We start from the raw sequence: 15539 nt of genomic DNA, 5'->3' as shown, positions 1-15539 counted from the left end.
AGGGCACCTGAAACATACTCCTGGGAGGGCTACATGACTGCTTTCGTGGCTTCCCTTTGCTTACCAGTCAGAAAGTCATTTTTCTGTGGGGAAACAAAGAAATCTGCAGAGGACATAAATTCTGCGCATGCACAGTGGCGCAGAATTCCCCCAGGAGTAATTATTGTATTAGGGAATATAATTTAGGATAAATAAAAAATACTTTGTTTTAGAAAAGGTATTGCCTGTGTGTCAATTAGTTAGAATGGAAGGCCGTATCCATGTCCTCCCAGAGATAACAGGTCTAAGCTATTCTGGGGAGTTTCTTGAAGAGAACCTGGTGAACCCAAGTAGTTCCTCTAGGGCAGGCCCACTTTTTACCTTGCAGAAATAGAGTAACAGGTTAGTAGGTTACCTTAGGGGTCACCAAATGAAATTAATAGGCAGCAGGTTTAAAACAAATAAAAGGAAGTTCTTCACGCAGTGCACAGTCAACTTGTGGAACTCCTTACCTGAGGAGGTTGTGAAGGCTAGGACTATAACAGCATTTAAAAGAGAACTGGATAAATTCATGGTGGTTAAGTCCATAAATGGCTATTAGCCAGGATGGGTAAGGAATGGTGTCCCTAGCCTCTGTTTGTCAGACGATGGAGATGGATGGCAGGAGAGAGATCACTTGATCATTGCCTGTTAGGTTCACTCCCTCTGGGGCACCTGGCATTGGCCACTGTCAGTAGACAGGATACTGGGCTAGATGGACCTTTGGTCTGACCCGGTACAGCCGTTCTTATGTTCTTTTGTTCTTATGTTGAAAGGAACTCTGGTAAACTTGGGAATGGGAAAATAGATGGGTACCCTGGGTCTGTTTTGGGGGTAACAGTAGGTGTGCAAAAGTAAAAGTGTCTCTCCTTTCTCATTTGTGGAAGGACCAGACACAATCTTGCTCTAGATGTGGAGGTTATATTAATGCTTATATTATCCCGTAATGACTATTGCTCAGAAGGAAATGATGTCTCTTATCAGCACAATATTTTTGATCTTATTGGTATGAGAAGGAAGCACCTTAATTATCAGATTTGTGCAACATAAACAAAACAGTAGTTCTTAATGTTGAGTTTATAAAAATAAGTTATTTACAAGATTCATTTTTAACTACAAAATAAATCACTATAATTCCAGAGTCCTTTTCAGATTCAGTGTAGAAACAACCATAATACAGTGCTAAGATTAGTACATCATGAGACATTTACACATTAAAGATATCCATAGATTTGTGTAACTTCTACTTATTCTAAAGGACACAGCTGTTTAAGATGTAGTTACTTTAAAAAGAAATGTTAATAGGAAGACTGAAAGATGCCAGTGAAGCAAATTAAATTTTTATGTTTCAAAATAACGCAACCATCTTCCATCAATTATTTTACTGTTATTTAACAGCATGTTCATGTATTGGAAGAGAAAAAGATTTATTTCTCTCATTTCTTTTTCTCTTAAATTACTGCTGACCTGCCCAGTTGAGTGCTATTAGAACTTCAGTTTCCATTACTCTCTTATGAGGTTAAATACAGTGGTTATTGCTAGACCAGCCCACTATGTAGTGTAACTTTTAAGTGCAAAACAAGGGATATGTATGTGGTATTTTTACAAGGCACAGAGCATCAGTAATCTCCAGTGTAATACAAACCCATAACAGTTTCATAAACTGAAATCATTCATATAGAAATTGTAATCTTTCAAGGATTTGAACTGTTTCCAGAATCCTGATCTTTTCTAGTGTCTGAAGCTGAGTGGACAAGCATTGATATGGAGCCGCTGGTACTGCCTGGTTGTGAAACACTGGGTAGCTGTGAATTACTGACTTGTAGTGGATGAGTTTCAGTAAAATCACTTTTAGGAGATACCCTATATGTAATTAAAAACAAAAACAAAACACACTGAAACAATTTTAAGCATATAATGTTTTAGACTGAAACACAAACACATTTAGCAACAAAATGGTAATATACATTGAACTTACAACACTCCTTTTAAAAGACAATAATACAGTTCTGAATACTCTTTCCTTAGCCATTTAATAGGCCTTTGTGTTCCTGAGTCCAGATGGTCATCACTAATGTTTTTTATGCCAGCCACCCATCCAAAGAAGCTGTATGGCAGCCACAGACATCTTGGCAAACATTGGATAGGGAATGCTTTTCAAAGCCTTGCAGTGCTGTTCCTTTATTTGTCTTAGAGGTCACTATTCAGCGATATAAGTAGGGTTCTACCAAATTCATAGTCCATTCTGGTCAATTTCATGGCCATAGGATTTGAAATTTGGTAAATTTCACATTTTCAGATGCTTACATTTCGCAGTGTTGTAACTATGGGGGTCCCAACCCAAAATGGGGTTGTGGGAGGTCATAAAGCTGTTGTAGGGGAGTCATAGGATTGCCACCCTCACTTCTGCGCTGCCTTCAGCAACCACAGAGCTTCCTGCAGCCGCAGGAGTCTTCCAAAGGTGGAGGTGGGTCTGATCTCCCCCTTGCTGCTGGGAGTGTCCCAGCCAGGGACTCCTAGCTGCGAGTCCCGGCCGGGCTGAAAAGGGACAGGACTTGTCCTTCCTCTGCATAGTCGCTCTCGGTGGGGGATCAGACCAACCTCCACAAATCTCCTCTGGCTGCAGGAACCTCCGGGGCTACTACCCAGTCCCAGAGCTTCCTGCAGCAGGGGGAGACACTCAGAGGTGGGTCTGATCTCCTCCCAAGAGCGGTTGTGCAGGGGAAGGACAAGTCCTGTCCCTTTTCAGCCCAGCCGGGACTCACAGCTAGGAGCCGCTGGCTGGGGTGCTTCCAGCAGCCCGGGGGAGATCAGATTTCAAGGGGAAGGGATTAGCTCACGGTCCGGGACACGTTTTTCATGGCCGTGAAATTGGTGGGGCCCTAAATATAAGGCAGATCCTATCCCAAGATAATAGCTCTAGTGCGTCAAACCTCTGCCCGAAACCGCCCCCCAAACCATCTATCCTCCTATAGAAACACATCATCGGCATGGCCAGGTGGCAGGCCGTTCATAAGAATTACTTTTTCCTTGCAGCTATTGTTAGTTATTGGACAATCTGTCTTCAAAGGAAAAGGACACAAAAATATACCATAGTATTGGTAGTATGAACATACACCAGAAAACTGAAGTCCAAAATTAGATAAAAAATACGAATCTTACCTTCCTTCACACATTCTTTTCACACTCTCAGATAAGCTAATCATATCAACTGTGTTGTCTGCCTTGCTGCTCTTTTCCACCTGTTCCATAGCCAGTTTAGAAGTAGATAATATTTGTAGGACATGTTCACCACCAGCATTCTCCCCCTCCTCCACTTTCTGGGTGGATGTTCCATCTGCCTCCAGCTCCTTCTCAGAAGTTTCTCGAGGGGTTTTAATTTCTGTGAAGTTCTCTTGGCTTAAGTAATCAAGGTTAGTAATAGCCACTGCAGAAGTTCCATGATTTGTTGTAGCACCTGTACTAGTCCCCATAGACTTAGAAATAACCTTCAGTTTGTGTGAACTGGACTTGTAGTGCTTCTTTTTATGTTTAACTTTAGAATTGTGCTTCAAGAAAAATTCACATGATTCTTGCAACACTCTTCGGCTCTCACTGATTGGACTGAAAAACAAAAGCATATGACTAGTTCATCAAAGATCATTTAGACTCAGCGGAAGATTGCTTCTTATTCCAAAATGTGAAGGAAGTAACAAAGGGGGTGGCTCTAATGCAACAAACCTGGCGCTAATGTTAACCAATTCTGATGATTGGGAGGAAATCTGGGGTGTGTGGCTACTAGGTAATTATATATGTGGAGCAATTAAATTTACAGAAACAGAGCAAAATCCTACATGCCTCATTCTTGCAAATAGTTCCAATAACTTGAATGAGATTAACCACGTGAGAAAGGAGAGCAGGATTAGCTCATAGGTAGCTATGTCACCAAATTAAGTTTTCCTAAAGCAAACTTTGTTAAAAGTGAAATAAAAATGGTAAATATTATGAAATGGGCAACATTTTTAAAATCACTTAGCTGAAAGAAGTTTACAGCTGAACCATAAGAAAGACTTATACAGGAAATGGAAAAGTAGGGAGATGGAAATGAAGCTATAAGCTCACCATCCTGGAATGCAGACTTAACATAAAAGGAGCTAAAGAAAACCAAAGTAATGTGGGCTGGGCAAGTCCACAGAAATAAAGAGTTCTAAAAATACATTCGCAGTTTAGGAAGAATATAGGAAATCTAAAGAAAAATAAATCAGGGGAAAAGAAAAGGATACAATAATTACAAGGGATGAGACCTACACTTATAGTCTGCTTATACTGAAAAGGATATGGCCCATGCATCTCCTACAAAAGAGAACTCTAGGTAAGTTTAAATAAAGGAATGGAATTACTCTTGTGCAGAAGGGGACAGAAGATGACACAGTGGTCTGAAACAATAGAAGAAAAAATTGAGGTAGGACATTAGAAATAGTAAGAGAATTAGGGCAGCAGAGTAAGCTACTAAGAAAAATGGTAGAGGGACTATCACCGCAAGATAAGGTTAAAGCATTAGTGAAAATGATGTAAGCAGCAGACCTGGAAAATGAAAGGAGTCAGAGTTGATGGGCCAAGCGGTCTTCCCTAATTTAAGTGAAAGCTACAGCCATGTTAGTCAGTGTTGAAAGCAGCAAATCCCTTTTGCTCAATTTAAAGGACCAAATCAGTAGGAAAGTATGTTTTCTACATTATTAGGGCCTAATCATGTAGTCATTGCACAGATAAAACTTGAATTGACTCCAGTGGGAATTTTACTTATGTCCAACTGCAGGATTGGGCCCTGAGTAAACAACAATATTTTTTCTATATTACCTGACATATATTTAAAGGGACACATTACAAATACATTTTTTTAAAGCTTATCAGTACCACATACAAAGAGTTGCTCTTACTCTCTCTTGCGATTTCTGTTGAAGAAACTGGCCCATTCAGAACAGGTCTTTTTACTTCCTACCCAGAATACTGGAGAGATGCCAACAATTAACGTCATCAGGTACTTCATGAGAAACAAAAATATTTCTGGTCTAGCTAATGCCTTTGCCTGGAAGATAACAAAGTTTAATAAACAAACACGCACACCCAGACACACGCACACTTTGACTCTTGACAAAGTGCAGAAAATGAACAGAAAGCATGTACAAGAGCATACTGAAGTACTTTCCATTTTACACCAACTATGCTATACTGCATTCAGACGCACTATGGACTGAACTAAAACATGCACAGTCAAGTCAGATCTGGTTAATCTTTGCTTATGGAGATGTAGCTGAAGATGTGGACAGGAGGTGAGGCATAAGGGGAGAATTTTTAAAAAACTGGAAGAAATGATTATTTGGAGGGGGGAACAGTATTATTAAGCAGTTTCTCCAGCGACACACTGCATATTTGGGAGCTTCCTCTGGATACAGAGGAGATGATGGAGTGGATGAGTTAGAGTTAATTACATGAATCAGGATCTTCAGAGAGCCTCAGGACAGTATACAGAGGTGAAAGTAAGCCAGTCCAGTTCGGTCCGGTGTACTGGCAAGAGATGGCACACAGCCAACTGTACCAGCAGGGGGCAGCTTCCCCAGGCCAGCAATCTAAAAGGGCCCTGGGCTCCTGGCAGCAGCTGGAGCCCCATGCCCTTTAAATCACCACCGGAGCCCTGGGGCTCCCAGCCGCCGCCACAGCTACCACTACCATGGGGCTCCGGCAGTGATTTAAAGGGCCCGGGGCTCCCGGCCCCTGCTACCACAGCCGGAGCCCCGGGCCCTTTAAATTGCTGCCAGAGCCCCGGGGTAGTGGTGGTGATTTAAAGAGGCCGGTGATTTAAAGGCCCTGCCTCTTCCGCCTGAGGCCCTGCCCTTTCCAGTTGAGGTCTCCCACCCTTGCTCAGGACCCTGGCCCTGCGTAGACAAGGGAAATGCGGTGGATCTAATATATCTTGATTTCAGTAAGGCGTTTGATACGGTACCGCATGAGGAATTACTGGTTAAATTGGAAAAGATGGGGATCGAAATGAAAATCCAGAGGTGGATAAGGAGCTGGTTAAAGGGGAGACTGCAGAGGGTCGTATTGAAGGGTGATCTGTCAGGTTGGAGGGGGGTTACCAGTGGAGTTCCTCAAGGTTCGGTTTTGGGTCCGATTTTATTTAATCTATTTATCGCTGACCTCGGAACCAAAAGTAGGAGTGGGCTGATAAAGTTTGCAGATGACACCAAGTTGGGAGGTATTGCCAATTCGGAAAAGGATCGGGATATCCTCCAGGGAGATTTGGATGACCTTGTAAACTGGAGTATTAGTAACAGGATGAAATTCAATAATGAGAAGTGTAAGGTTATGCATTTAGGGATGACTAACAAGAATTTTAGTTATAAGCTGGGGACGCACCAGTTGGAAGTAACGGAGGAGGAGAAGGACCTAGGAGTCCTGGTTGATCGTAGGATGACTATGAGTAGGCAATGTGATGTGGCGTTAAAAAGCTAATGCGGTCTTGGGATGCATTAGGCGAGGTATTTCTAGTAGAGATAAGGAGGTGCTAGTCCCGTTATATAAGGCGCTGGTGAGACCTCATTTGGAGTATTGTGTGCAGTTTTGGTCTCCCATGTTTAAGAAGGATGAATTCAAACTGGAACGGGTACAAAGAAGGGCCACTAGAATGATCCGAGGAATGGAAAGCCTGTCGTATGGAAGGAGACTTGAGGAGCTCGGTTTGTTTTCCTTAACCAAAAGGAGGATAAGAGGAGATATGATTGCACTCTTTAAATATATCAGAGGGATAAATATCAGGGAAGGAGAGGAATTATTTCAGCTCAGTGCTAATGTGGACACGAGGACAAACGGATATAAATTGTCAGTCAGGAAATTTAGGCTTGAAATTAGACGAAGGTTTCTAACCATCAGAGGAGTGCAATTCTGGAACAGCCTACCGAGGGAAACAGTGGGGGCGAAGGACCTCCATCACTTTAAGATTAAGCTGGATAAGTTTATGGAGGGGATGGTATGATAGGATAACGGGTTTAGTCAATAGGTCAATAACGTGCCACACTGGTAATTAGTACAAAGGGTCAACGTTGGGATATTGTTAGCCTTTTCCAGAGGGTCTGGCTGGAGAGTCTTGCCCACATGCTCGGGGTTCAGCTGATCGCCATATTTGGGGTCGGGAAGGAATTTTCCTCCAGGGTAGATTGGCAGTGGTCCTGGAGGTTTTTCGCCTTCCTCCGAAGCATGGGGCAGGGGTCGCTTGCTGGTGGATTATCTGCTACTTGAAATCTTTAAATCATGATTTGGAGCATTCAACAGCAGAGTCAAGGGAGAGAATTAGTTCAGGAGTGGGTGGATCGGCTTATGTGGCCTGCATCTTGCAGGAGGTCAGACTAGATGATCATAATGGTCCCGTCTGATCTTGAATTCTATGATTCTACCGGTAAGTCCCTTCAGTTACTTTCACCCCTGACCATATACCAGCGTTTTCTGCCATTTATTGCAACATTAATCCACCTGTGTGCAGAACAGGGTCACAGTTGCTGAGACATTTAACTCATTAAGTGGTTATTTAACTTCCTCTCCCATACCCCAAATTTAATTTATGTTTTCTTGATTAATCCACTTGTCTCTGTATCCTGGCCTTCAAAGCACTAGTCACTCTTTTTGTTAGTTAGGAACCAATAATTGTTGAAGCTGAAGCTTTTGGTTTTGTTTTGAACTAATCAGAGTAAAAATAGAAGCCACTCTGTAATTAATAGGCTTTTGTCACTGGAAAACAACAAGTACAACACAAAGGAACAGATCCAATTGTAATATTTTTTGGTGTAATATTTGATTGCATATGTTTGTTCTGTTGCTATTTACTCTCTCCAATAAGCTAAATAATCCTTGATAATTATGTCATTAATTTCTTATTACCTGTGCTGCTATATTTAAGCATTGCAAGGCAAATTTGTTAAAGAAGGAATAGATACCTCAGCTCTGAACTTCCTTACTTTGGAAGGTTTAAGTTTAAGTTGACAAGGGGCTCAATGCTTTATCCTCTGAAGACAGTGGATATTTTGTCACTGACTTTAAATGGGAGCAAGAATAAGAATTAAGGACCCAGTCCTATGAGGGGCTGTACTCAACTCTTATTGACTTCAATATGAGTAGACGGTACTCAGAAACTTGCAGGATCAGGGCCTAACGTTCTAAGAATTTTGTGTTTATTTTCCTTGTTTTTATGGTAGCTCATTACGGTATAAACATTAATGGTGGGGTGCAAGGCAACTGAAGTTTGTAACTTGACATGAAAAACTAACAGTTTTCTTACTGATATTTCCTTCTTAAACACCAGCTCATAAATAGAGAGGCATAAACCCAAAATTACTTGACATGATAGAATTTTATGCATTAGAAACAAAATAAATCCGTAGAGAGTACTGCATATGTGCAGTTGGTATGCACATTAAAGTCTTTCTGAAGACAATTTTAAAATCAAAAGTCAAATTTTAAACCTGAACATCTCAGCAATTTAAGATATATGTTTTCAAAATTTCTAAAACTTAAGTCCACATAACCAAAAATCAGCTAGCACATATGTAGTCATAGTTGTGAGAAATAGAGTGAAAAGCTCAGTATTTTGTACTTGTACAATTTAAGAAAAGACAAAACTGATTTTAATCAAATGTGGCTCTGACCAAAATGTTCTAATTCGAATGGTTAGTTGCTTAAATCCATATTTAGGTACATATTTCAAGGCAGCCTCATTTTCAGAAATGCTGAGTAACTTTAGGCACCTAAATTAGAAAATTTGGGGCAGTAGTTTTTAGGAATAGCTGCTATTATGCAGAAAGTTTCTACCATGAACAATTTTTTTATAATTAAGTTCAAATAACTTAAAATTTTAAAATTTAAACTCATTACTCTAAAAAGATTTTAAGTGCTAAGTGCCACCAACCTGATTAGCTGGAGATTTCAACATAAATATTGGTTGTCAGTTTATTTAAATGTTAACTGGTCTATGAATTTTATATTTTGTGTATTTCATTGGCTTTCTTAACCTACAGTCTACCCACTAAATGTTGTTACAAATATCATAATGCATCTCAGTGTCTTTTTTATGTTAACACAATATGAATTATACAAAACATTACTCCTTACCTGGTAAGGACAGGGAATATGGTACTGATCACAATGGTCAAAGACCCAAGTGGTCTCCCAGATTCTCCTATACATCTGCTCATAAACATAACAGCCAAGAAGTGCCACCAGTGGTACCAGGTATAAGCCACTAAAGACTCCAATTCGAATCATAAATTTCTTTAGCTTCTCTTGGTTTCTGCCATCATGCTGTATGACTTGCCGCACATGATTTAAAGAAATAATTCCAGCTAAAAGGAGAGAGAGACCAACAAAAACACAAAAGCACAAAGGCAAAAGGACAAAGTATCGAGATGCATCCAGGTCATAGAGACCAACAAAGCAAACTCCACTGATATTGTCCCCTTCAACTTTGTTCATTGCAAGAAGCATAATGGTGAGAAAACCAGGTATGCCCCATGCAACTGCATGGAACCACATTGCCTTTTGTTCAATAGCTTCACAGCTCCATTTTCTTCCTGCTGCTAGGAACCAAGTGATCGTAAGAATCACCCACCATATCGTTCCTGCCATAGTGAAAAAATACAAAACCATAAAAAGGACAGTGCAGGCTTTGTTTTGAGAGCCAAGAACGACTGTTTCACCAATTTCTAACTTTTCATCTGCCTTGTTACAAGCAGTTCTATTTCCCAGCAAAAAGCCAAAGAAGTACATCAGAGACACTATACTGTAACAGACTGAATAATATATGATTGGCCTCTCTGGGTATCTGAACCTTTTAACATCAATCAGAAAAGTTAAGAATGTGAAGAGAGTAGCACAAAGGCAAAAAATTGAAACTATTCCAATGAAGCTTTTGGCAACATCCAGCTCATAATTTTTGAAGTACATATTGGGACATGGGGGTGCACACTGATCAATTCCCAAAAACTTGTAGCCTTGTCCATTGGAGGTCTGCAGATGCCGTGGACACCAAAATCCATAGTCCCTTCGAGCCTGCCCTGGGGTCTTCTGTGTTCCATGGACCTTTGTGGTTACAGCAGCAGTGACAGGAGCAGTTTCATCACAATCCTCAAGTCTACACAGATTAAGAAAAGTGCATGAACATTAATACTCTTCCACTATCAAGTGTTCCCTTATTTTACTGCTATTCTTCCTAAGTGTGAAAAAAACTGTTTCCGAGTAATATATTTTTATACATGATCCAAAACTTAGCTTAGGAGATCAAAATCAGGTGGCACTTAGAAAAAACTTTTAGCAGAGTCAAATAAAATCTTTAATGTTAAGTTTAGAAGAACAGTTGAACACAAGCTAACTATTCTTTAGAAAACCTTGGTTTTGTATTCAGTTGGTTATGAACAGGGCCGCCCCTGGAATTGTGCCGTCCCAAGCATGTGCTTGGTTTGATGGTGCCTAAAGCTGGTCCTGGTTATGAAACACTTCAGATTCTTAAATTTAAAAAAAGACATTTTTCAGTTGTTTCTTTACTGGTCTTATTCCACATCAAAATTGTTTATATATATATATGTAAACTCATGAAAAACACCCATCATAGATTTTTATATCTGGTTGACAAATTATTGATTGAGATTCACAAGCTCCAATCTGAATATAGGAGTAGAATATTGAACATCTGGGATATACAGATGGAAATATTATTGCTTTTATTGGACCAGCCCAATGTTTAACTGCTGACAACAGTGGTTTGATTGTGTTTCAAATCACCTGCTCTCAGAAAGCTCTCTTCCCATGATACCCAGTGGCTCCACACTTCTTCCTGCTCTTGTTCTCAGCTCTGTAAGGCCCCTTCCTGTGCTAATTAATTTGAAATCGAGAGATCAAGACTATGAGATCAAAGAAGGAATAAACAATTCAGGCTAGTGGGAATTTAGAACATTCTGTAGAAATCCCACAATAACAGCAGTGTAAATCCATTCAAAAAGGAAAAGACTCATTATTAGAAATGGAGAGATGACCTTTTTAACATTAACTCTGCCTTCACTAATGGATTTGCTTGGTTTTATATCAGTTGATAACACTTTACCTCAGGGGAAAAATATTTACAGAAGCAGTCAAACTGTGAGGACTGTCTGTCATAGAACTCATAAGGACTTTGATATTCATAATACATTACTGGAAATTACCTAACTGAAAGAAACAGGAAAAATAAAAGGAGAGCTAGTATAAAAGTTGAACACAATTGTAATTATTTTTTCTTCTAACTTTAAAAAAAGTTAATTTAAATATAGCTTGTGACATTTAGAATTTGATTGGACAAAATAACTTAATCTGTTTTATAATGACTATTTCTCCATTAGCAGGTGATGGACATTATGTTTTGGCTAGATTACGCAATCTTTACTCGAGTAGGAACACACTTATTCAGAATGGGTCTACTCATGTGTGCCACTACTCACCAATGAGTCTGAGTTCCACAATTTATCCATGAGAGTGAGATTAGATTAAGAGTGCCTCTGTAAAAATGACATGGTGGAGTTCCATGATCATGATTTCTCAGTGATTTCCATAACAAATGTGCTCAGTTTAAAAGTAGAAAGGGTTTTTTCCCCGAAATGCCAGATGGACAAACTCAACTTGGGCTCTTTGTTTCATCACCACCATTAATAAAGGTTCTTTTGGACAAATTAGATTGGCCTGAGAATTAGAATCATAGATTATTAGGGTTGGAAGGGACCTCAGGAGATCATCTAGTCCAAACCCCTGCTCAAAGCAGGACCAATCCCCAAATCCCCCCCTCAAGGATTGAACTCTACAACCCTGGGTTTAGCAGGCTGATGCTCAAACCACTGAGTTCTCCCTCCCTCCTGTAGAGACTGAGTCCTTTTTAACCATACAGCGGACACCAGTACAAGCTTATCTCACCAACATACCAACTTGCTTTATCCTTGTTCTGGTGGAGTCATCTCTAAGGAGTCAGGAGTGTCTATCTTAGGGTTCTCATTAGTGCCTGTCTTTCTTAATACTCTCTAGGCTCATTCAGTCTTTGGCCTTTCTGAGGCTGCCAACAACAGTGCCAGTTACTGCTGACTCCAAGGGTATTTTTTGTGCTATGGACTCTGTGGTAAGAACTGGACAGAATGTGTCACTTCACATATGAGCAGTAGAAAGTGTTAATTTTAAGTCACTATTGTCAGTAATAAAATAATTTAGAGATGCAATGGTTCCTGGAAAAAACTGAATATTTGATTTTAAAATATAATTTAGAAAATATACTGAACCTCTGAATAAGATTCTAAGATGGCTAATTCTACAGAACAATTCTGAGAGAGGTTTGTAGTTCTGCAGAGAGGCAGGGGTGAGAGTGTGAAATGCTGCAGAGCCTGAATATCCCATGGGCCTCCATACCATGTTTCCATGCTACTGCTCAACCTGTCTCCTGCCCTTGGATCCATACTATCACAGACTCTCTTCCCTGTGGCTATGCACAGTAAAGAGGAGACTTATCATAGTCTACAAGTGCCTAAATGGGGAAGAGATTTCTGATAATAGATGGCCCTTTAATCTAGTAGAAAAAGGCATAACGAGCCAATGACTGGAAACTGAATCTAGATAATTCAGACTTAGAAATAAAATATGCACCTTATTTAACAGTAAGAGTAATTAACCATTGGAACATCTTACCTAAGGATGTGGTGCATTCTCAATCACTTGAAGTCTTAAATCAAAACTGGATACCTTTCAAAAACACATTCTATAGTTGCCAAAAGAAATTACTGGGTGAGGTTCAATTTCCTGTACTATGCAGGAGTTCAGACTAAATGATAATAATTCCTTCAGGCCCTAAAATCTATGAATTTATGATTTTCTCTCTGGGGGCTAAAAGAAACAGACAAAGATAAGATTTTTGTGAAATACTGAATATTGGCATGCAGCATAGATAAAGTAATGGGAGGTTTAATTTGTTCAGCTAAGTGGTTAAGATTAAAATAAAAGCCTTCTGGTACTTAGTGATGTATAGACAGAGTGATTTATATTTCATAGTACTGTATAGTTACTCTTTGGGGGCTGTAATACTTTGGTCTAATTTCAGTTGTTGGGTTTAGTGTGTGTATGTGTGTGCTGGGTGGTGTTGATGATCTGGGATATAAGGAGGTTAAGCCTGGGGAGTTCTGCACCACTGCATATGTGCAGAATTTATGTCCCCCGCAGATTTCTTTGCTTCCCTGCAGAAAAGTTATTTTCTAACAGGGAAGCAAAGGGAAGCTGCAAGAGTGGTCACATGCCCCTCTCCAGCAGAGCGGGCGCGTCGTTTCAGGCACCCAGAGCAGCTGGCTAAGAGGTAAATCACTGCAGGGGGTGGGGCTGGGTACTCCCCAGCCAGTGACTCCTACCCTACGCTGGGCCCAGTTGCTAATCCCAGCTGGGCTGGGGAAGGATGGGACTTCTTCTTCTCCTGCAAGGAGCAGCCAGAACCGGGTCAAACTCACCTCCAAAAACCTCCCCTGGCTGCAGAAAACTCCTTACACACACCCTATTTCCTGCCACATTGCTCCTCAGCTGTGTGGGTAGAGATCACTACCCACACAGCTATGGGAGCTACTCCCACTGCCCACAACCTGTGCATCTAGCCCCCACCATACACAGACTCCTGTCAAGCCTCACCACACCCCCCCCCCATCCAAATCCCCACCCTTCCAAGCCCCATCCCCTCCACACCCAGACACTCCCTGCTAAACTTCAACCACCTTCACCTGGACCCCTCTGCAGAGTTCAATTACTTCTGAACCTGGAACCCGTGCCCAACAAGCCCCTGTGCATCCAATCCCCCCCACACCTAGACTCCCCCAGAGCTGCCCACACACAAACTGCCCCACATAGAACCCTCTCAACCCACACCTGGATTCCCCCCACATTTGGATTGGCCAGGCTGAACCTGCCTGCCCCATACCTGGTGCATCTGGCATGGAGAGGCAGGGCCCTGTGGTGTTTCTGGGGCAGAACTGGCCCTTGTTTTGTGCCAGGGTCAGGTGCTGCCTCCTGCTGAGTCTGTGTCCTGGGGGAGGGGCTGCAGTGTGATCTTCCACCTCCATGCAACCAGTGACCTGTGCTCCCCACTGCCATGTTGCAGCCTCCATATTTATTTATTGACAAATGCAATTTGCAGAATTTTATCAAATTTTAAAATATTGTGCGCAGAATTTTTAATTTTTTTTGGGTGCAGAATTCCCTCAGGAGTAAGTAGGTCACACTGGATGATATGGTGGTCCCTTTTGACCTTAAACTCTATAATTCTTCATAAAACCTCTGAAGTAGGTAAGTACTATTATCCCATTTTACAGATAAGGAAGCAGACAGAAATATATGTTTTAAGCATGCTGTACTGAGAGAAAATCACTAACAGGAAATCCAGGAGATCAGTTTAATAAAGTGTGAAGAGAAATTTCTCTCTTGCTCAGGTAACCTCTCAGGGTCCCCACTGATGTGGGGACTACTCTGAAGCAGATATTAACACATTCTCTGTCTTAGACTTTCAGTTCAGCTGTTGGTCAAATCTGGAGTGTTTGAAAATGTCATCTTCATTGCCTGTCAGATTAAAAGGTACTACACCTGTTACATTCCAGTTCCTCCGGCCAGGTGATCCCAAAAGTGTCTAACAACTGTTTACAGTCGGAGTACACTCTCTCACAAAGTCTTCGACAAGGGTGAATCACATGAATTTGCTTCACGCAGGCAGGCACAAATGCTTTACACAGAAATGTGTGGAAATCTGGAGAACAGTTGAGATTCACCAGAGGAAGAAAAGGCTTTACAAAAAAAAAAAGAATGATTTTGATTAGAAATTTTTAAAAGAAACGGATCAACAAATTTAAAAACCATGGACTTAACAGAGACATTGGTTTTATGGATTTGTAACACACCTTACAGCAGGGGTAGTCAAATATTTTTTGTGAAGGTCCAAATTTCTTGGTCAAGATATAGTCAAGGCCCGGACTTCAGTGGGAAGGGCTCCAGCCTGGCAGAGCTCCATTTAGGGAAGGCAGATGGGGGGGCACACCCCCACCCCGAGTTATGTGTCAGCCCTGGCTGCCTGCCGTGGCTCCCTCTGTCAGCCCTGGGCACTGGCCAGGGCTCCATTTAGGGAGGGTGGGGGGGCATCTGCCCCCCTCAGTTACATGTCTGTCCTGGGCACCTTCTGGGGCAGTGGGAGCCCTGGCCACCCAGGGGTGACACGAAACCGGCGGGGGGGGGGGGCAGGTGCAGCCCCTGCCCTCCCTAAATGGCACCCCCTTTGACCAGGGGCACACAAAGCACGGTTGCCACAGTTGGGCTAAACTACAGGCAAGACTGAGCTGCAGTTGTGCCTTCTGGCCACTTGAGCACGCTGTGGCCCCTGTGGAGCAGGCAGTCGGGTGCCTTCACTCCTGCTCCACAGTCACATGCGGTGGTGGCCAAAGGAGGGTGGAAGTGGCAGCAGCAAGGTG

At 41.6% G+C, this 15539-nt stretch overlaps 1 protein-coding gene across 5 annotated transcripts in view; it reads right to left on the bottom strand.

Annotated features, from left to right (window-relative positions):
• Positions 1–1077: 1077 nt before the first annotated feature.
• Positions 1078–15539, bottom strand: part of FZD6 (frizzled class receptor 6) — a 41013-nt gene continuing 26551 nt past the window's right edge. For 3 of the 5 annotated variants that reach the window (XM_039526330.1, XM_039526329.1, XM_039526331.1), the window contains exons 3-8: positions 14665–14861; positions 10822–10911; positions 9157–10174; positions 4935–5083; positions 3181–3621; positions 1078–1881 (exon numbers count right to left, since the gene is read on the bottom strand). In XM_039526330.1, coding sequence (XP_039382264.1) covers positions 1713–1881; positions 3181–3621; positions 4935–5083; positions 9157–10174; positions 10822–10911; positions 14665–14861 — 2064 coding nt within the window. In that variant the 3' untranslated portion in view covers positions 1078–1712. The remainder of the gene's footprint in view (positions 1882–3180; positions 3622–4934; positions 5084–9156; positions 10175–10821; positions 10912–14664; positions 14862–15539) is intronic. The other 2 variants (XM_039526333.1, XM_039526334.1) reach the window with 2 other exon arrangements.

Source organism: Mauremys reevesii, linkage group 2, assembly GCF_016161935.1.
Source record: "Mauremys reevesii isolate NIE-2019 linkage group 2, ASM1616193v1, whole genome shotgun sequence".
NCBI lineage: Eukaryota > Metazoa > Chordata > Testudines > Geoemydidae > Mauremys > Mauremys reevesii.
This window is presented reverse-complemented; position numbering and strand designations above follow the sequence as displayed.